The sequence below is a fragment of the Vulpes vulpes genome, chromosome 2, assembly GCF_048418805.1.
Source record: "Vulpes vulpes isolate BD-2025 chromosome 2, VulVul3, whole genome shotgun sequence".
NCBI classification, from domain to species: domain Eukaryota; kingdom Metazoa; phylum Chordata; class Mammalia; order Carnivora; family Canidae; genus Vulpes; species Vulpes vulpes.
The window spans coordinates 54,684,019-54,705,696 of record NC_132781.1 but is presented as its reverse complement, the minus strand read 5'-3'; the positions used below and the strand labels follow the sequence as shown (position 1 = coordinate 54,705,696).

The following is a 21,678-nucleotide window of genomic DNA, read 5'->3' as shown; positions in this document are numbered from 1 at the left end:
CCAGAAAAACTAGACAGTTGGCATCTGTCCCAGCCTGAGATCTGCTTGAGGGCCAAAACTGGTCCCTGCTTTGGATTCCCTGGGCCAAGTACTGTGCCAATCCCGTGTCTCAGCCCAGGGGTTTTCAAACTTCCCAACCATGATCCACAATAGGAAATCATCTTCACATCACAAACCTCATAGAGCACAAACACGGAATCAATGTTATCCTTCTGGCGTGATCTATGACAGAATTTCATATCCTATCCTATTCTTTTTATTTATTTATTTATTTATTTATTTATTATTTTTTCTTATTCTTTTTTTTTCTAAATGATTTTATTTTTTTTTAATTTTTTATTTATTTATGATAGTCACAGAGAGAGAGAGAGAGAAAGAGAGGCAGAGACACAGGCAGAGGGAGAAGCAGGCTCCATGCACCAGGAGCCCGACGTGGGATTCGATCCCGGGTCTCCAGGATCGCGCCCTGGGCCAAAGGCAGGCGCCAAACCGCTGCGCCACCCAGGGATCCCTCTTTTTTTAAGATTAAAAAAAAATTATTGGGACGCCTGGGTGGCTCAGTGGTTGAGCGTCTGCCTTTGGCTCAGGGCGTGACCCCGGGGTCCGGAATCGAGTCCCATATCAGGGTCCCTGCGAGGAACCTGCTTCTCCCTCAGCCTATGTCTCTGCCTCTCTCTGTGTGTCTCCCATGAATAAATAAACAAAATCTTAAAAAAATAAAAATAAATTATTTGTGGGGGACAGAGGGGCGAGGAAAAGGGAGAGAGGGAGGGAGAGAGAAAGAGACAGCATGAGCAGGGGGGAGGAGCAGAGGGAGAGGGAGAAGCAGACTCTTCACTGAGCAGGGAGCTCAATGGGGTGCTCGATCCCAGGACCTTAAGATCATGACCTGAACCAAAGGCAGATGTCTAATTGACTGAGCCACTCAGGCGCCCCCCACCCTCTTTTAAAGTTTTACTTATTTAAGTAATCTCTATACCCGGTGTGGGGCTCAAACTCATGACCCCAAGATCAAGAGTCCCATGTTCTTCAGACTGAGCCAACCAGATGCCCCTAGCCTACTCTATTCTTTTTTTTTTTTAAGTAGGCTCCATGCCCCACATGGAGCCCAATGTGGGATTTGAACTCACACCCTGAGATCAAGACCTGAGGTGGGATCGGGAGCCAGATGCTCCACCAACTGAGCTCCCCAGGTGCCCCATCCTGCTCCATTCTTTAAAAATATTTGTTGAGACTTCCTAAGTGGATATTTCACTAACCACAGTTTGAAATGCGTGCTCAATAAACTTCCAATACATACGAGGCATGTCCTATTCCTGAGTCACAATGGGGATGGAGAAGCTGAGGTTGGCAATGATCTACCCAAGGACTCCCAGTCAGTGCACTGCCCAGTCAGCCTTTGATTCTAGACCATTAGCCTGGACAGACTGGGGCCCCCACCAGCCCTCCCATTTGCCATTTCTGGTCCCCCAACAACCTTTCTTCTGGCCCCGGCTGGTGACTACCTCTTCAGGGAAACAGAGAGGCCTGAGAGGATAGATGTCCTGTACATTCTCCCCAGGCCTGTTTCTGCTCTGCCCTGCCTTTGCAGGAGACTTGGCCTCTTCTGGTCTCAATCTTCCCTTCTGTAAAATGGAGTGGTGGGCTCAAGAGTCTTGCTGCCTCTCCCAGCCTGCCTTCTTGTCATTTCCTCCCTCCGAGTTGGACTCTACCTTATCTGCCAAAGCCTACGATGCTGCCCAGCCCCTCTCACACATAGGACAGAAGGTGGTACAAGCAAGAAGGTGCTCGGACACTATAGGGGTTTGGGGACTGGCTCCTCTGTCCCAAACACCATGGAGCACCAGGTGGAAGATCTTTGCAAAACACAATGTGCTGTATATGAGAGGAGTTTGAAAGAAAAAAAATGCGGGGTGGAGGGAGGAGCCTGGGTGGCTCAGTCTGTTGAGCATTCAACTCTTGGTGTCGGTTCAGGACCTAGTCTCAGGATTGTGAAATTGAGCCTTGCACTGTGGTGGGTGCTGAGCATGGAGCCTGTTTAAGATTTTTTTTTTAAGATTTTATTTATTTATTCATGAGAGACACACACAGAGAGAGAGAGAGAGAGAGGGGCAGAGACACAGGCAGAGGCAGAAGCAGGCTCCATGCAAGGAGCCCAACGTGGGACTCGATCCCAGGTCTCCAGGATCCCGCCCTGGGCTATAGGCAGCGCTAAACCGCTGAGCCACCCGGGCTGCCCCTGTTTAAGATTCTTTCTCTCCCTTCTCACTGCCCATCTTTCCCCCATTTCCCACCCCTCCCTCACAAGCACACCTGCTCTGTCTTAAAAAAAAAAAAAAAAAAAAAAAAAGTAAAAGAAACAACAGAAAAACAGCTCCATGTTTTGCAAAAACAAGAGCTAGCAACTTTTTTTTGAAAGTACAGGGATGTGGGGGTGACTGGATAGCTGGGTGGGTGGAGCAAGCAGCTCTTGGTCTCTTGTTGATCTCCTGGTCATAAGTCTGAACCTCTATGCCGGTGGCCAAAGGTTGTGGGGAGGGATTAGGAAAAATCTACACATTTTTCTTACACACCTTCCCACTGCATCCATTGTATTAGTAGTAACAATGGACACACACTTCTTTCATATTTAGAACAAGAAACAAAGAAAAGAAATTAACCTCAGCAAAAGTCTAGTGCAGAGCTGCCTGTATTTTACCTTATATTACTCTGTACTAAGTGTGAAATAAAATAATCCCTGGAAAGCCCAAAGCCTGGGGCCTAGGTAATGGCCACTGCTTTCATACAGCCTTTCGCCCTCTCCTCCCAAAGCCCTTCAAAGCAGATGTAAGTATCTTCATTTTGCAGCTGTGGCCGAGGCTCAGAGAGGGTGCGTCACTGGCCCCCCGCGCCACAGCCAAGCGGGGTGACGCTGAGATTCCAGCCCAGGTCCGCTGCTTCTGCTCTCACCTCTCTGAGGCTGTGGCTGCAAACCTCGCAGTCAGGGCGCGGTGGCAGCCCCGGGAGCCGCTGGGCGACAGCAAACCCAGGCACCTCCAGCCCCGTCCCGCCCGCACGCCCAAGGGGGCACCCACACGCCTCCCGGCCCCGCGGAGCTCACCAGGGGTTGTGGTCAATCCCGTCCAGCCTGCGAGCCTGCAGCCGCGTGGCCATGGTGAGCTGGAGAAAGAGCAAGCAGCAGGTCAGAGCGGTGGAGACGCAACTCTTGAGACCACAGCCCCTGAGCGACAGACGCCGACCTGCACTCTTAGAACGCGGGAGGGGCTTCAGCCCGCCTCGCCGCGCCCCTTTCCTGTGCTGCACCTGCTCCGCCCGCCCGCGAGCCCTGAGACTCAGACCAGATTCAGCCGGGCTGAGGAGGCAGAGAGCCAAGGCACCGTGGAGAACGTGGTGGCAGCCGATTGCCCTTAGGGCGCTCTTGCTAAACTCAGAACAATCTTTTTTTTTTTTTTTTAATTTTATTTATTTATTCATGAGAGACAGAGAGGGGGGGGGGCGCAGAGACACAGGCAGAGGGAGAAGCAGGCTCCATGCAGGGAGCCCGATGTGGGACTCGATCCCAGGTCTCCAGGATCACGCCTTGGGCCAAAGGCAGCGCTAAACCGCTGAGCCAAGTAGGAATCTCTCTAAACTCGGAACAATCTGGCTGGGCCCATTTTGTAGATGAGAGAAATCCCTCCCCCCCTTTTAAAAAATAGCTTTTTTAAAGTAAATTTTACACCCCACATGGGGCTCCAGCTTAGGACCCTGAGACCAAGAGTCTCATGGTCTACTGACTGAACCAGCCAAAATCACCTGTTAGAAGAGTTTTTCTCATTGTGATATGCCGACATCAATAAAACGGGCTACAAAGTAGTATGTACAGTATAATTATGTTTTGTAAAAAATGCACCCTAACATATACTTGTGTATACATTGTACATTTTCCTATGACTATACGTGAGCAGACAAAAAAAGTTTGGAAGGGAAATCTATCAAAATATATTTTTTAAATTTATTTATTTATTTATTTATTTATTTATTTATTTATTTATTTATTTATGATAGTCACAGAGAGAGAGAGGCAGAGACATAGGCAGAGGGAGAAGCAGGCTCCATGCACCGGGAGCCTGATGTGGGATTCGATCCTGGGTCTCCAGGATCGTGCCCTGGGCCAAAGGCAGGCGCCAAACCGCTGCGCCACCCAGGGATCCCCGAAATCTATCAAAATATTAACAAAGGTTCTCTCTGCTTGAGATCATGATGGAAAATTTTATTTGAAAATGAGAGATGGATTTTGGTAATAGGTTTTCTATTGTGGAATTATAGGTGATTTAATTTAATGTGTGTGCCTCTTTCTTTTTTAAGTCTATGTATTTAAATGATGTCTACACCCAACGTGGAGCTCGAACTCATAACCCTGAGATCAAAAGTTGTATGCTCTTCCAACTGAGCATACAACCAGGTGCCCCATGTGTGTGCTATTCCATGCTTCTAAATTTTTTGTATGGAGATCACACCATATTTGACTGATTCTGACGGGTGCATTTTTTTTCGCCTTGCACATTCTCCGAATTCAGATGTGTCTCAGAATCTATAGCAGGAGGTTAATTGACATTCCCCCCGCCCCTTACTAGTTCATACAGTAACAATGCATCTTACATTGATGGCATCATGGTTTCAATGCTATAGGAATTACTTTTGAATTGGGGATGCATCATATTTTTAAAAAATAGAGGCGTGCTTGGCTGGCGCAATCGGTAGAGCATGTGACATTTGATCTTGGGGTTGTGAGTTTGAGCCCCACATAGGGTGCAGAGATTACTTAAAAATAAACTCTTGAAAAAATGTACAGTGTAATGAGTTGGGGGGGAAGGTGGGAGACACAAATTGGAGTGAGGGAAGTTTGAGAAGGTTGGGATGCAGTAAGGAGTAAGGGCACAAAAAAAAGGAGTAGGGGGTACAGAGGCATATAGAAAGAGACAACAAGGGATCCCTGGGTGGCGCAGCGGTTTGGTGTCTGCCTTTGGCCCAGGGCGCGATCCTGGAGACCCGGGATTGAATCCCATATCGGGCTCCCGGTGCATGGAGCCTGCTTCTCCCTCCGCCTGTGTCTCTGCCTCTCTCTCTCTCTGTGACTATCATAAATAAATAAAAATTAAAAAAAAAAAAAAAGAAAGAGACAACAAGGGATCCCTGGGTGGTGCAGCGGTTTGGCGCCTGCCTTTGGCCCAGGGCATGATCCTGGAAACCCAGGATCGAGTCCTACATCGGGCTCCCGGTGCATGGAGCCTGCTTCTCCCTCTGCCTATGTCTCTGCCTCTCTCTCTCTCTCTCTGTGTGACTATCATAAATAAATTAAAAAATTAAAAAAAAAGAGACAACAAAAGAAATGAATGGTGATGCATGAGTATAGGAGGGAGGTAAAAATAATGGGGGAGCCACAAAACTTGGGGAACTCAAACGAGTGACCTTTAGGTATGTCACACAGTAATTGCATAAATGAAGAAACAGTGCCTGTTCTTGGACTTGTGTATAATGTATTCCTCAGACAACATCTATTGAGCACTTACTGTGTATCAAACACTGGGGTAGGCTTACAGGATGATGGGGAGGCAGTAGCGCTCTGCAGACCATTCAAACACAGAGCTACAAGTTCTACCTTAGAGGCAAGCTCAAGGAAGGGTTCTCATCTAGGCTGCAGTCAGGGAAGGCTTCCTGAAAGAGGAAGCTCATGCACAGTTTTGAAGCCAGGACCATGCCAGATCACAGAGACCCTGTGTTTAGGCAGCAAAGCACATGGGGCTAGAGCACTTACAGTCTGGTGCAAGCACCGAGTGAGAGAAGTTCCAGCCTTCTTTCTCTGGAGGGGCCCAATCAGGTGCAAAGAGATGGCTGCCACATTCCTGAACATGCCTCCCAGAGCCTTGGGACACCGGCGGCTTCTCCTCCAGGGGCTGAGGAGAATGTGGAGATCACTCTGGCCAAAAAATGACTTCTGGGTCCCCACAAACAGCTCTAACAACAACAACAACAACAACAACAGCAGCAGCAGCTAATATTTATTGAGTGGTAACTGTGTGCCAGGCATGGCGACAAGTGCTTTCTTGCATGATTATCTTTCATACCTACAACCTCCCAACCCCCAGCAACCAGAGTGACCCTTTCAATATGTAAATTACTTTTAATGAAAAAAAAAAAAAGATTCAGGTGAAGATCATGGATGGCCCCTAACATCACAGGGAGAGTCAACTCTACAGTATGTTCTGACTCTGGAAACACACACTAACACACACACGTACACACATACCTCTTGCAAATTATTCCTGTGCTAAAATTAAATCTAAATCAGATCATGCCACTGGATTACTAAAACACAAGGGACCAAAGAACATGTTAAATGACACCATGAAGAGGTGGTGCACAAATGACAGTTTCTTCAATAAATAAAGCACATGGGGCTAAAGGTCCAGGGCATAATAAATTAAAAGAAACTTAAAAGACACACTTAAAAAGTGAATGCTTTGAAAAGAAACAAAAACGTTGGAGGATGTATTGAAAAAATTTCAAAGGTTACTGAAAAGCAATAGGAACCAAGGAAAGGGGATCCCTGGGTGGCTCAGCAGTTTAGTGCCTGCCTTCAGCTCAGGGCATGATCCTGGAGTCCCAGGATCGAATCCCACATCGGGGTCCCTGAATGGTCCCTCTGTCTATGTCTCCGCCTCTCTCTCTCTCTCTTTCTGTCTCTCATGAATAAATAAATAAAATCTTAAAAAAAAAAAAAGATATCCACAGGCAGAAGAATGATTTTGGACCCCTACCTCATACCATATACAAAACTCACTCAAGGGATCCCTGGGTGGTGCAGCGGCTTGGTGCCTGCCTTTGGCCCAGGGCACGATCCTGGAGACCCAGGATCGAATCCCACATCAGGCTCCCGGTGCATGGAGCCTGCTTCTCCCTCTGCCTATGTCTCTGCCTCTCTCTCTCTCTGTGTGACTATCATAAATAAATAAAAATTAAAAAAATTAAAAAAAAACTCAAAGTGGATCATGGACCTAAATACAAGAGCTAAAACTATAAAACTCCCAGAAGAAAACAGGAGTATATCTTTGTGATCTTGAATTAGAAAACAATTTCTTAGATACAACACCAAAGGCATAAGCAACAAAAGGAAAAAGCAGATACAGCAGACTTCACCAACATTAAAAACTTTTGTGCCTCAAAGGATACTGCCAAGAAAATGAAAAGATAAAAGGAGGGGGGTGCCTGGGAGGCTCAGCCAGATAAGCCTCTGACTTGGGCTCAGGTCATGATCCTGGGGTCCTGGGATCAAGCCCCATGTAGGGCTCCCTGCTCAATGGGGAATCTGCTTCTCCCTCTTCCTCTGTCCCTTTCTGACCCTGGCTCCACTTGTGCTCTCTCTCTCTCACTTGCACTTGCTCTCTCTCTCAAGTAAATAAATAAATGCTTAAAAAAAGACTAAAGTATGGGAGTAAATATTTGTGAATCATAAATCTGAATTTCTCCAAAGGAGATATATAAATGGCTGACAGGCATATGAAAAGATGCTCAACATCCTTAGTCATTGGGCAAATGGCAACAAGTGCATTTCGGATGGCTACAAGAAATACCAGGGATAATTACAAGTGCTTCAAGGATATATAAAGTTTATCAACTAGAAACTTACATGGCAAAACAAATTCCCTTTAGTTTTATTTTTTTTAAAGATTTTATTTATTTGGGTAGGGGGAGAAAGCCTGAGTGGGTGGGAGGGGCAGTTAACTACACACAATAATTCAAACAAATACACAAACCAGTAAAACAAAAAAAAAAGTTCAGCAAGGTGGCTGCATTTAAGATCAAAATGCCAAAAATAAATTGCATTGCCACCCCTCCCCCAAATGCCATCTTTCTCTTTCTTTGGCCCAAATGCCAGAGGGTACACTAAATACACTTGGGCACCAGGAAAAAACAAACAAAACAAATACAAAAATCAGAGAATTACAAACATTTAAAGATGCTTCAGGGATGTTGAGAAACTGGAATCCTGGGACATTGCTTCTGGGAAGGTAAAATGGCACAACTATTCTGCAACAGTCTGGCAGGTCTTCCAAATGTTAAACATGTAATATATGACTCAGTAACTCCCCTCCTAGGTATGTACCCCAGAGAAAGAAAAACATGTGTCCATACAAAGAGTTGTACATGCATTTACAGGAGCATTATTATTTTTTTAAGATTTTATTTATTCATGAGAGACACAGAGAGAGGCAGAGACACAGGCAGAGGGAGAAGCAGACTCCATGCAGGGAGCCCAATACAGGACTCGACCCAGGGACTCCAGAGTCACACCCTGAGCCAAAGGCAGGCTCTAAACCACTGAGCCACCCAGGGATCCCACAGCATTATTCATAATAGCCTAAAGTGGAAGCAACCTAAAGCCTTGTTAGTTGATTGACATCAATTGACCAACAAAATGTGGTAAATCCATGTGATGGAATGTCATTTGGCAATAAAAGGGAATGAGTTTCTAACACCTGCCGTAACATGGATGAACCACCCTGACAACATTTTGCTAAAAGAAGCCAACCACGGATCCCTGGCTCAGCAGTTTAGGGCCTGCCTTAGGCCCAGGGTGTGATCCTGGAGTCCCTGGGTTGAGTCCTGTATCGGGCTCCCTGCATGGAGCCTGTTTCTCCCTCTGCCTGTGTCTCTGCCTCTCTCTCTCTCTGTGTGTGTCTCTCATGAATAAATAAATAAAATCTTTAAAAAGAAAAAAGAATAATAAATAAATAAACTTAAAAAAATAAAAATAAAGTAAAATAAAATAAAAATCGCCACTTTTTTTTTTTTTTTTTAAGGCAGTACCCTTGTGGTGGCCACAATAATGTGTCTCTCTGAGTGGCAGGAGCCTGATTGAGGAGACAGTTGTGCTGAGAAATCCATCCCAGGTCTTTACACTAAGGCGGTGATTCAATGAGCTTCCCTGGCCCCTCTAGTCAGTGTATGAAAGACAGGGCACTCCCAAGGACTCCCACTGGTTTTGCTGAAATTTTCTGAGAATTGCACTGCAGTCTGAGACTTTTCCTTCCAGCCTTCCTTCCTTCCCTCTCTTCTCCAAGGGGGTCAGAACACAAAAAAAGAGGTGAGGGTTTGGGGGCCCTGGGAGGATGGGGCTGTCAAAGAGACTCAGTAAGCAAATGCAACACGTGACCCTTAACTGGATCCTGGATTGGTGACAAGAACAGGGAAAGTTCCCAAAAGACATTTGTGGCACAGCTGGAGAAATCGGTACATGAGATGGCATGATTGAATCACTGGCCAATTTCCTTGGGGTTGATGATGAGGGGTGTTTATGTGGGGGGATGCCATCCTTTGGAGGCACGTGAAGTATTTAGAGGTGAAGGGTCAGGATGTCTGCAACTTGCTTTCAAAAGATTCAGCAAAGGGGGATCCCTGGGTGGCTCAGAGGTTTAGCGCCTGCCTTCGGTCCAGGGCATGATCCTGGAGACCTGGGATCGAGTCCCACATCGGGCTCCCTGCATGGAGCCTGTTTCTCCCTCTGCCTGTGTCTCTGCCCCTCTCTCTCTGTCTGTGTCTCTCATGAATAAATAAACAAAATCTTAAAAAAAAAAGTAAAAAAAAAAAGATTCAGCAAAGACATTCACATACAAGGGCAGGGCAGAGAGAGGCGTTGGCAAATGTGGTGCAACGTGAGGGAGAGCTGAATCTGGGTGCTAGGCAGACTTGTGGCCACTGCACAGTTCTTTCACCTCTTCTGTAGGTCCGACTTTGTCAAAACAGTAAGCTGAGAGGCAAAGGAGGCTACCAGGTGCACTGGGACTGTGATTCGAAAAAAACCGGTTCTAAATGGTGGCTCCTCTGTGGGGCAAGCACTCAAGAAAAACCCACTAAGGCGCTTATTCCTTATCAATCTCTTAGGAAAGTCTGGAAAGTTTGGTAACTGATTGAGCAAGCAGGGTTACAGGAGAGGGAAGAACGAGCTGAACTGGACCTCTCTGACCTGAGGATGTGGATGGATCTCTCCATTTCTGAGCCAGAGATGGAGAGATCAAGAGATAAAGATAGAGAGAATGCACACCCTAGGGGTAGCCTGTGGAGAAAACCCCACCTCTGCCCTGCGGGGAGTGAGAGAGAAAGAGGCTGCTTGGTTTTGAACTAGCCACCCCAGGATCCCCAGGTAATGGTGTCCTCAGCCTCCCTGGGACTCTGCCCCCATCCCCTGGAAGCTTGACTACTTAGGACTTGTTAGTTTTCTTTTCTTTTTTTTTTTTTTTTTAAGATTTTTTTAAAAAAAGTTTTAATTTATTTATTCATGAGAGACACACACACAGAGAGAGAGAGAGAGAGAGAGAGAGAGGAGAGAGAGGCTGAGACATAGGCAGAGGGAGAAGCAGGCTCCCTGTGGGGAACCTGACACGAGACTCGATCTCGTGATGCCAGGATCAGGCCCTGGGCCAAAGGCAGGCGCCAAACCATAGAGCTACCCAGGCATCCCTTGTTTCTTTGTTTGTTTTTAAGATTTTATTTATTTATTCATGAGACACAGAGAGAAAGAGGCAGAGACCCAGGCAGAGGAAGAAGCAGGCTCCCGGGGCGGGGGGCGGGGCTGATACAGGACTTGATCCCAGGACCCTGGGATAACAACCTGAGCCAAAGGCAGACGCTCAACCACTGAGCCACCCTGGTGCCCCAATCATTTTTTTTAAAGATTTTATTTATTAATTTATGCAAGGGAGAGCATGCGCACACTCGATAGTGGGGGGAGGCGCTGCGGGAGAGGGACAAGCAGACTCCCCTCTGAGCGCAGAACCCAAAGGCAGGGCTTGATCTCAGGACCCTGAGATCATGACCTGACCCAAAATCAAGAGTTGGATGTTAAACGGACTGAGCCACCCAGGTGCCCCCACAGTAATCTTATGGATAGGGAGCAGGCTTGAGTGAGGCTGGCTATAACTGGTGGAGGAGCAGCCACCCATGTGTGCCAGGAGAGGGGGGGCGCTGGGTTTCCTGTGGCTTTGACAATGTTCATGTTCATCTGTGTTCAGACGTGATTACAGAGTGTTTTCTCCATGTGTGGATTTGTTATGGTCACAGTGTGGCCTTGTCAGATAATGATGTTCTGTGCAGTTGTTCATGTTCAACACAAGTCCTATCTGTAGGTGCCAGGTCAGCTCCTGGATTCCCAAGGCTGCTTTTCTCTTCCTAAATCTTTGTGCTAGGAATAGAATCCAAAGTCTTTATCATGTACTAGAAGGCGCTGTTAAATCAGATGTGAGGCCACCTGTCCCAGGTCCTGTCCTGCCACTGTCCCTTTTCATTGCTATTCCCCAGCCACACTTGCCAGTTCTGTCTACCTATTAGTTGTATCTTTATATCCATTCTTCTTCTAGAGTAGCATCAGCGAACTTTTTCTGTACGAGGCCAGAGTAAATACTCTGGGCTTTGCAAGATATAGTTTCTGTCACAGCTCCTCTGCTGGTTTGTCTCCCTAAATTTGGGGGCAACTGTTTGCCCCTTGACTTCACTTTTCAAATGGATCGAAGAAGAGGTGTTGATTTTTTGGTTTGTTCAGTGTTCTGCTTGTGAAATAGAAGTATGACTTCCAAGCTCCTTGCTCATGGGACTGGAAACCAAATGTCCAATGTAACTTTACCTGTTCACATAATTTCATAACTATCACTATAATGCTCCAATTTCATTATAGGAGAAATAAGGAAAATAATTTCTAACACAATAGTTAGGCTTGCCCACTCTAGAAGATTCCATGAAGTAGATAGTTGCTTGCACCTGCTTAGAAGAAGTAAGTTTAGGGGCACCTGGGTGGCTCAGTGGATTAAGAATCTGCCTTTGGCTCAGGTTATGATCCCTGGGTCCTGGAATTTGCCCTGAGTCGGGCTTCCTGCTGAGCAGGGAGCCTGCTTCTCCCTCTCCCTCTGCCCCTCCCCCTGCTTATGTTCTTTCTCTCTGTCAAATAAAGTCTTAAATAAAGACAGAGAAGGAAAGAAAGAAAGAAAGAAAGAAAGAAAGAAAGAAAGAAAGAAAGAAAGAAAGAAAGAAAGAGAAGCTCAGCCTGACCAGGGCAGCTACCCAGCTAATCCTTCCTAAACCCCAACCCAGCCCAGCCTCTTCCCCGAGGGTGTTCCAAAGCATTTCAGAGCACTGGCCATCAGCCATCTGTCCAAAGGTGGGGACACTTTCTCCTTACATTCTTCAATCACCTCTCCAGAGTATCTTCTTGGGCCAAGCCCTGGCTTAGGGTTGAGATTACAATAGGGACCAAGCCTGACAGGCCCTACCACACCAGCCGTCAGTCCCTGAGGGGGCAGAGGGAAGAAGAGATGTCCCCAAGCAATCTCTCCTTCATTCATCCCGCAAATATTCCCTGACAAGTACAAAGGCATGTGTTATGGTTTGAACTGTGCCCTCCAATAGTGTATGTTGAAGTCCTGACCCCTAGTACCTATGAATGGAAATAGGATCTTTGTAGAGGTAATCAATGTAGGGTGAGGTCATGCTGGAATAGAATGGATTTTAATCCAATATGACTGGTGTCCTTAGAAGGGAAAAGAGGGGCAGCCCCGATGACTCAGCAGTTTAGCGCCGCCTTCAGCCCAGGGCCTGATACTGGAGACTCAGGATCGAGTCCTGTGTCGGGCTCCCAGCATGGAGCCTGCTTCTCCCTCTGCCTGTGTCTCTGCCTCTCTCTCTATGTCTCTCATGCATAAATAAATAAAATCTTAAAAAAAAAAAGAGGAAGGGAGAAGAGTCACAGACACACAGGCAAAAGTCCACGTGAAGACAGAGGTGGAGTTTAGGGTGGGATCTACAAGCCATGGAACCCCATGGCTGGTTGGAAACACTACAAACTAAGAGAAAAGCATGGGACATATTCACCTCTATAACCTTCAGAGAAAGCATGACCCTGCTGACATCTTGCTTTTGGACATTGAGTCATTGGAACTGTGGTGAAAAACTTTCTGTTGTGTAAAACCATCCAGCTTGGGGTACTTTGTCCCAGCAGCTCCTGCAAATTAATGCAATGGGACACTAGAAGGCGCTCTTGGCACCTGCCCAGGTACCTGGCAGTTTGGGAGGGCTCTTGGAGGATATGGCATCCAGCTGAGTCCCAAAGCAGGAAAGGTGTGCCTGGCGGAGAGGATGGTGCAAAGACCCAGGAGTGGAAGAGAACTGCGAGATGCCAGGAGCTGAGAAGTCAGTCTGGCCAGAGTTTACTCTCTAATTTCTCAGAAATGAGTCACTTCCCAGGGGAACCCCTGCAGGAAGTACTCCCTCGTCGCTATAGCTAAGAACCAGAGTTTTGAGCAACAAAGGGGAACGTGATTATTATCCATGGAGGGACATTCCATTGTGTGTCACATGGGGGAAGGTGTCAGTGTGCTCCAGCACATACCTGGAGGTGTGCATATACCTGGTGTGTGCATATACCCATACACATTCAGGCAGTCCTCTCTCCCTATTATCATGAGGAGCTGTAAAAATAACCATGTAAGCCAAAATCATTCAAAGAGAACTTAATAATTAGTGGAAAAAATTATGATTGTTCTGTGACCTTGGGAAGTTGCTGTTAGAACATTAAAAACTCTCTAATGGTTTGTTTTAAATGTACAGAGAAATTAAAAAATAGTAAAACTGGAACATCTGGGTGGCTCAGTGGTTGAGTATCTGCCTTTGGTTCAGGGCATGATGCCTGAGTCCTGGGACTGAGTTCCACATCGGGCTCCCCGCAGAGAGCCTGCTTCTCCCTCTGCCTCTGTTTCTGCCTCTCTCTCTAACTAAGTCTCTCATGAATAAATAAAATCTTTAAAAAAAGAAAAAAGAAAAAATAGTAAAACTAAAAGCAATACATTTAAGATTTACTCAATAACTAATGTAATATAAGTACAAAATAGTAAGAATTATGTGTTTTCTTTCTTTTTAAAAATATGTCAATGAGGGGTGCCTGTGTGGCTTAATCAGCTAAATGTCTGACTCTTCTTTTTTTTAATATTTTATTTATTTATTTATTCATGAAAGACACAGAGAGAGGCAGAGACATAGGCAGAGGGAGAAGCAGGCTCCCCACGGGGAGCCTGATGTGGGACTTGATCCCAGAACCCCAGGATCATGACCTGAGCCAAAGGCACACACTCAAACACTGAGCCACCCAAGTGTCCCTAAATGTCCGACTCTTGATTTTGGCTCAGGTCCTGATCTCAGGGCTGTGGGGGCTAGTCTGCGTTTAGTCGGGGGAGTCTCCTTGAAATTCTTCCTCCCTTTGCCTTTGCCCTTCCCCTACTTGTGCATACAGGTGTGTGCTCTCTCAAATAAATAAATATATAAATATTTAAAATTATATATATCAATGGGGTGCCTAGCTGGCTCAGTCGGTAGAACGTGCGACTTGATCTTGGGGTCATGCATTTGAGCCTCACATTGGGCACAGAGCCTACTTTAAAAAAATATCAGGGATGATCTTTGGGGTAGATACCCAAAGGAAATGAAATCACTATTTCAAAGGATATCTGTACTCCCCTGTTCATTGCAGCATGATTCGCAATAGTCAAGATATGAAAACATCCTATAGGTTCATTGATGGAGGGATGACTAAAGAAAACATGGTCTGCCTACGTATACAATGGAATGTTATTCAGCCTTAAAAAAAAAAAAAAAAGGAAAGCCTGCCATTTGCTACACCATGAATGAATCTGGAGGGTGTAATGCCAGTTGAAATAAGCCAGACAAAGGTTGTGTGGCATCATTTATATGTGGGATTTTTAAAAATAGTTATTTTTTTATTTTATTATTTTTTAAAGATTTTATTTATTCATTCATGACAGACAGACAGAGAGAGAGAGAGGCAGAGACACAGGCAGAGGGAGAAGCAGGCTCCACGCAGGGAGCCTGACATGGGACTTGATCCCTGGTCTCCAGGATCACACCCCAGGCTGACGGCGGTGCTAAACCACTGAGCCACTGGGGTTGCCCATATTGCAGAATTTAAATTTGCTAGGAGAGTAGACCTTAAACTTCTCTCTCTCTCTCTCTCTCTCACACACACACACAGCTCTCTAACGTGATGGATGTTAATTGATAGTGAGAGTCATTTCACAATGTCTACACATATCAAATCATCATGCTGTGCACTTAAAAAAAACCTTTTTTTTACAGGAGGGAGAGGGGGTGGGAGGAGCAAAGGGTGAGAGAATCTTAAGCAGGCTCCAGGCCCAGTGCAGAGATCTGAAGTGGGGCTTGATCTCATGACCCTGAGATCATGAGCTGAGCCGAAATCAAGAGTTGGACACTTAAGCAACCGAGCCACTCAGGCACCCCCTCATTACGTTGTACACTTTGTATGTATGACAATTTTATTTGTCAATTATAATTCAATAAACCTGGGGGTAAATTATCCAGAGGAGCATGACCAGTGCTTGGTTTCTAGTAGCATAACAGGATATGGAACAAGCATCTGTTCTTAGCATTCATGAGTTAACCAGCTCCTTTCTGAGTTTACATCAACTTCAAATATTTCATGCCTTGTACTTTCAATGTTGTGAAGTAGATCTGGGTGTTCCTTTGATGTGATGTTTTTGCTGGCATCCCTTCCTCTGGGACGCCTTCATCCTTTTGGTCAGAAAGGCGTGCATTCTGTGTGTTGGTCAATCTACCTTCACTAAATTTCTCTGGTTGCATATCTAGAGTTTCTGGAACAGCAAACAACTGGGCTGTCAACTTTCCCACAGCCAACTCTTTGTTTTCATCATTCCACTTAGGTTCAATGCAAACTTCCCATTCAGCCTTATCGCTTTGCATGTCTTTGCAGCACTTTCATCTTTGTTGACCAATTCCCTCTCCTGGTTATCCATTTTTGTAGCCTGCCGCATGGGTTTATCACTGGGAGGCAGGAGGCAACACAATTCCAAGCTTTAGTGTCTGTGTGTCAACTGAATAGCATGCACGGTGACCAATCACTGACAGGCTTTGAAAGAAGTGATGATTAGTCACCGACCACAAGGTACATCTGCTATTTCCACAGGGATTTGTGGACTACAGAGTAGCAAAGTTCGTACTTTATGCAATTACTCATAGTTAATAGAATATCACAACTGAAATTAGAACAGTGTTGTTGAGGACTAGTGTTATTTAACTGAACCTTGGTGCCTGAAACTCGTTCTGCTGTGCAAAGTAAGGACTGCTTGATTATGTATATGTTTGTACATAAGGCTGTCTCCAGGGACACTGCTAAGTTATTAATTGTGGTTTCCTTTGGGATTGGGTTGGAGTCTTATAAACTTCAATACTTTTTTGGGGGGTGGGGCTGTGAGGCTTTAGGATCAAACAGGCTTAGACTGAAGCCATTTACTAGCTGTATAGATTTTAGCATATTATTAAAGCTTTTTTTAAAAAAAAAAGATTTTATTTTATTTTATTTAATAAAAGAGAGCAAGAGAAAGAAAGCATGAGCTGGGGGAGAGGCAGAGGGAGAGGGGCAAACAGACTGGGATCATGACCCCAGACTAAGGCAGACAGATGCTTAATGGACTGAGCCACCCAGGCACCCCAAATTATTAAAGCTTTCTGAGAACCATTTCTGAATCGGAATAATGATAGCAGCCACCTCATAGAGTTGTCGTGAGAAGTCAATGAGATGACACATGAAAATCACTTAGTGTGGTGCCCAGAAAGAGTCTGTGTTTCACAAATATCATCACTGTTATTGTTATTCCTCCAATATTAGCCAGAGTACTGCAGTGTGGGCACTGTGGGCCCTGTGGCAGCTCTTGGAAGCCAGGCCGCCTGGAGGGAGAGTGGATAGGCACCAGATGACCTTGAGGACACCTTCCAGGGTAGCTCCCCAGGCATCTAAGGTCTCAGGCTTCCATACTGCCAGGCCAGGGGCCAGCTGCCAGTGATTAGTGCCCTCCCCAAAAACACACACCTCCATTAGCCTCCGCAGCTACTGGGCCACCTTCTTGGCCAGCAGGTGAATGACCTCTAGGGAAATGCCTCATGACAAGCCCCTGGCAGGCTGATGTCAGCTACACCTCCCATTGGACTAACCTTCCCAAGCAGCTTTTAGAGTTGGCCTGAATGTACATTTTGCAGCTCCCACACATTCTCTCCTCTTCCGAACATACAAATCACTTGCTTTTGTTTTTTATTTTTTTTTTAGAGATAGGGAGAGGAGGTGGGGGGGATGGCAGAGGGAGAGGGACAGAGAGAATCTCATGCAGGCTCCACGCCCAGTGCAGAGCCCAGTGTGGGGCTTGATCCCACGACCCTGAGATCATGAGCTGAACTAAAATCAAGAGTCAAAGGCTTAACCAACTGAGCCACCCAGGTGCCGTTTTTTTAATTTTTAATTTTAAGTAGGTTCCATGCCCAACATAGGGCTTAAATATACTCTGAGATCAACAAGAGTTGCATGCTCTACCACCGGAGCCAGGCAGGCACCCCTCGTTTGCTTTTGGATAGACACCTGTGCCCCTGCCTGGCATGCCTAGTCCCAGCTCTGCCTCCTCTCTGCCTCTGTGTCCACCTGGGCCTTCTGAACTCAGAGAGCACTTACTATACATCTGACCCCTGTGTTAAATTCCTTAATCTTCAAAACAATCTACTAAGAAGGCATTATCATCCCTATTTTGATCAGAGGAGAAAAAACAAAGCTTACTCAGCTGAGAGCCTGAGCTGGGATTCAAATCCTGGTTTGCCTGGCTCCAGCAGTCCAAAGTCTTTCCCCCAACATCCCTCTTTCAGGACGTGGGTGCTGCTGCCTCTATCAGCTCCCCTGGCTGCAGACTGCAGACCAGCAGCCCTTGGGGACTGGAGCCATGCCCCTTTGGGCTTCTAATACACATGGCAGCTTGCAAGGGCAGGCAAGGGCATTTTGGCTTTGCAGCCTGGCCCCATGCCACCTAAACCAATTCTATGCAATATGGAGAGTTGGTTTTAGCGTTTCTCAAAAGGGGTACACTTGGTATTCGGGGCAAGTCAGTTCTTTACTAGGCAGAGCTATCCGGTCTGGAAGGATATTTAGGATCTCCTGAGCTCAAATATCAGGGGTCTCCAAATATCAGGGGTCTCCAAATACCGAGAAAACACAAACCATAGTGCCTCTGGAGAAGCGGCCTTGGGAGGGGGACCATGCCCAGGCAAGACCAGCCAGATACACAACAGCCCAGAAAATGAAAGCATGGACATGGACAGAATGATCCCAAGCTCCACTCTGAACCAGCTATGGGACCTTGGTTGTGCCATGTTGCAAGCTCAGGCTCAGCTTCCTACTCTGTACAAAGGTGTAACAATGATGCAGTCATTCACAGAAAGCATTCAGTACAGGTCTCGGCCCACAGGAACCTGTCACTAAGAAGCTGTTAACATGGGGCACCTGGGTGGGTCAGTTGGTTGAGCGTCTGCCTTTCAGCTCAGGTCATGATCTCAGGGTCCTGGGATCAAGCCCAGTGTTGAGCTGCCTGCTCAGTGGGAAGTCTGCTTTTCCCTCTCCCTCTGCTCCTTCCCTCTACTGTGGTTGTTCACTCTCAAACAAACACTAATCTAAAAAAAAACAAAAACAAAAACAAAACAACAACAACACAAAAAACCCAATCCTTTCCACAAAACTTAGTTAACCAAGCAGGACAACAAAGTCTCTTGCCTGGTTTTTCTTTTTTTCCTCTTTTTTTTTTTCAATCTAAAAACAGAGAGTCTGTATAAGACAAAGGTTTCATGAAAACTTGAGTTGATGGTTTTCCCGAAGGGAGGCAACATCTTGTCTGGAGAGATCTAAGAAGTATAGTGACTTATACACAGTTTCCCTTGACTTGGGAATTGGCAAAGGAGAAAGAAATGACTTCTGGTTTCCAGGCCACGGGGCTTGGTGGGTAGAGACCCTGAGTGAGACACAAAGTAGGTAGCTCACTCCTTATTCCTCCTGGCACAGGATCCAGTCCCAAAATCGAAATATCACTCTTTAAGGCAGTTTTACACATGGGGGGAGGAGGAATATATGAATTTATATATTTAATGCCCGGCAAGAATATTAAAGAGAGTCGTGTCAGTTTTACAGATGGAGAAACTAAGGTTCATAGCAGGGAAATGACTTACCCAAAGTCAGAGTCCCAGAAAAGCACAGAAAGACCTCAGCTGCAAATCCAAAGCTTATACCACTGTCCAGGAATGAGGAAGTAGGATGAGCATTTGCTGATCTTTTCAAGGAGCTGGCAGTGCCACATAGGATGTGGCCCTACATCTGTGGGGACAGGAGTGGCAGTGATTCCTCTCCCACAATAGGTAGCTAGAGTGACTTTGGCCTGCTGGCTACAGAATCAGGGAAAGAGGTCATGCCCAACACCTGGCAATCTGAGAACCCATGTGAGCATAAACAGCCGGATAGACAGAAACTTCCTGTACCAGCACCTTTATTCATAAGGGCAGAGTTCCTGCTACAGCAAGTTGGCTGCCAATCTGGAGTGGGAAGGAATTCAGGTGTGGGGGTGGGGATGGGGGTGTCCAGGTGAGAGGTGAACGTGTCAGTAAAGTTCTTCCTTGTTATTAACTTTCCTGTGTTCTTTATCGCCCCCACCTGGATTATAAAATCGGGAAGTCCTACTCTTCGGAGATGCACAAAAGTTAAGTGTGGAGTGGAGGGTGGAAAGCCACAGATGTTGGCATGGGAAGGCATTCTCCAGGGGGAAGAAGTGATTCATGCAGAAGCCAGACTGAACATTTCTTACATGCATGGTCTCTTATCATGTTGGTTACCTTAAGGGATGAGCACACCTCTGCTTGGGTCTCCAGCCTCATCATTCCTCCTTCCAGATATCCTACACATTTTTCAGACACAGATGAAAAGTCACCTACTTGGAGAAGCCCTCTCTGACTCCACCAGGGCTGAGCCAGATGTTCCTGCCATTGTGCTCCCAAGGTCTGAGCTTCCAGGGACCACAGGACTCATCAGAGATGTTAATTGCCCATCACAGATGCTAACTGCTGAGTTGTCTGTCTCCCTCACTAGACTTCAAGAGCAGGAACGGTGTGTCTGTCCTGTTTTCCACCAGATCCTCAGCCTCTGGAGGCTCAACTAGGACTGTAGATCTCCTAAAGCATTAGTGCTGATGATCTCTGGAAGCTGAGGGAGACCCCAGAGCCCAGCAACCTCTCAGTTAGTTGGGGAGTCGGGTCTTGTGGGGACCCCCTTTGGGCAACTTCCTTAATTTCTCTATGCTTCACTTACTGATCTGTAAAATGGGGGCTAATCTGCATGTAAAACACAAAGTAGATGGGAGCACCAATGGCAGCTGTAGTCCTGCTTGCTAGTTCTCTGGTGAGGACATGGAGGCTCAGGGAGGGATGTGCCAGGTTCACAGTCTTGAGGCTGGAAACGGGCAAGCCTTGAACTCTAGTCTGGGCTCTGGCCTCCAGTGGTTCCTCTCTTCATTCTATATGTCTCCCTCTGATCTGTTCTATCTGTTCAATCAGTAAACAGACAATACACAGTTACTGGATGCTGACTGTGTGCCAGACCCCATGGTGGGTGTCACACGGCTGATAACAAAAAAGCTTCTCAGTGGGAAGTGGGATAAGGAGACCCTGGTCATTAGTGTAAAACCCTCCAGAGGTCAAATTCCAGCTTCTCTCCTTCCTGGCCATGAGACATTACTAAAGTCCCTAATCTCTGAGCCTTATTCCCTCCTCTCATGACAGGGGAAAATCAGACCTTCCAGCAGGAGGGCTGAACCCAGGCACTGGCTCAAGGCTTGATGGATGGCGAGCCTTTATATCTCCACCACCAACCAATCAATCAATCAATCAATCAATCAATTCTCCCCCGTGGCCTGGGTCCTCAGGGCTCCAGCTCTCCTGTCCGAGGCCACCACAGTTAACCACTTGTGCATCCTACCAGCCGGCAGGTGTGCACACCTGCAGACACGCACTCTCACACACGCTCTATTCCACAAACTGTAGTGCTGATCATCTCAGCTCTTTGGCCCTTCCTTGTTTCAACTAAGGTATCCTGGAAGTGGTTCCATGTTAGTGCATATGAAACATTTTTCGTTTTAGTGGCTGCACCGCATTCCACGGTATGGATTATTTCTCAACGGGATTGCCGTTACTATTGTCAGCGTGGGACCTGCGAGGGCTCGGGCTCGGGCTCGGGCTCCATGGAGAGGGTATCGGTTCCAGCCCCGGCTCTGCCCGCTAATGGCCGAGCTGCCTCGGATTTCTTCCTCTCCACTGACACTATCGCGGGGCTGGGGGTGCGGCATGTGACTGCAGAGAGGACCGTCCGAGTGTGGGTCGGTGTCAAGCGCGCGCAATTTATCCCCGCGGGAGGCTCCAGGCTGGGTTAGGATTTCGGCGCAGCCACTCCGCGGTACCAGCAGCATCAAACGCAGCGAGTATTCCGGCACAAACGAGCGCGGAACCGCTTACCAGGTCCTCCGGCCTCGGCACCCGGCCTCGGGGCAGCAACGCGCAGGCACCGGCTACTTACTCTCGCCGTGCCGGCTTCCCCGCTTGTCCCCCAGCTCGCCCCGAAGGTTACAGCTGTCCCTGTCCCCTTAAGAGGGCCGAGCCCGATCTAGGCTACTTCCGCCCCAAACCAACATGGCGCCACCTGGAAGCCGAGGGTGTGAAGAGGCAAAGAGAGTTCCCATCAAAAAGATGGCGACTCCC

The 21,678-nt window shown here is 46.9% G+C and overlaps 1 protein-coding gene across 28 annotated transcripts in view; it reads right to left on the bottom strand.

The window, feature by feature from the left end:
* Positions 1–21,671, bottom strand: part of KYAT1 (kynurenine aminotransferase 1) — a 29,052-nt gene extending 7,381 nt beyond the window's left edge. For 4 of the 28 annotated variants that reach the window (XM_072741555.1, XM_026009459.2, XM_072741612.1 and 1 more), the window contains exons 1-3: positions 21,436–21,601; positions 5,798–5,997; positions 3,101–3,159 (exon numbers count right to left, since the gene is read on the bottom strand). In XM_072741555.1, coding sequence (XP_072597656.1) covers positions 3,101–3,159; positions 5,798–5,893 — 155 coding nt within the window. In that variant the 5' untranslated portion in view covers positions 5,894–5,997; positions 21,436–21,601. Of the gene's footprint in view, positions 1–3,100; positions 3,160–3,239; positions 3,439–5,797; positions 5,998–19,107; positions 19,379–19,764; positions 19,828–21,435 lie in introns of those variants that run through there. The other 24 variants (XM_072741541.1, XM_072741609.1, XM_072741639.1 and 21 more) reach the window with 20 other exon arrangements.
* Between the last annotated feature and the right edge of the window lie 7 nt (positions 21,672–21,678).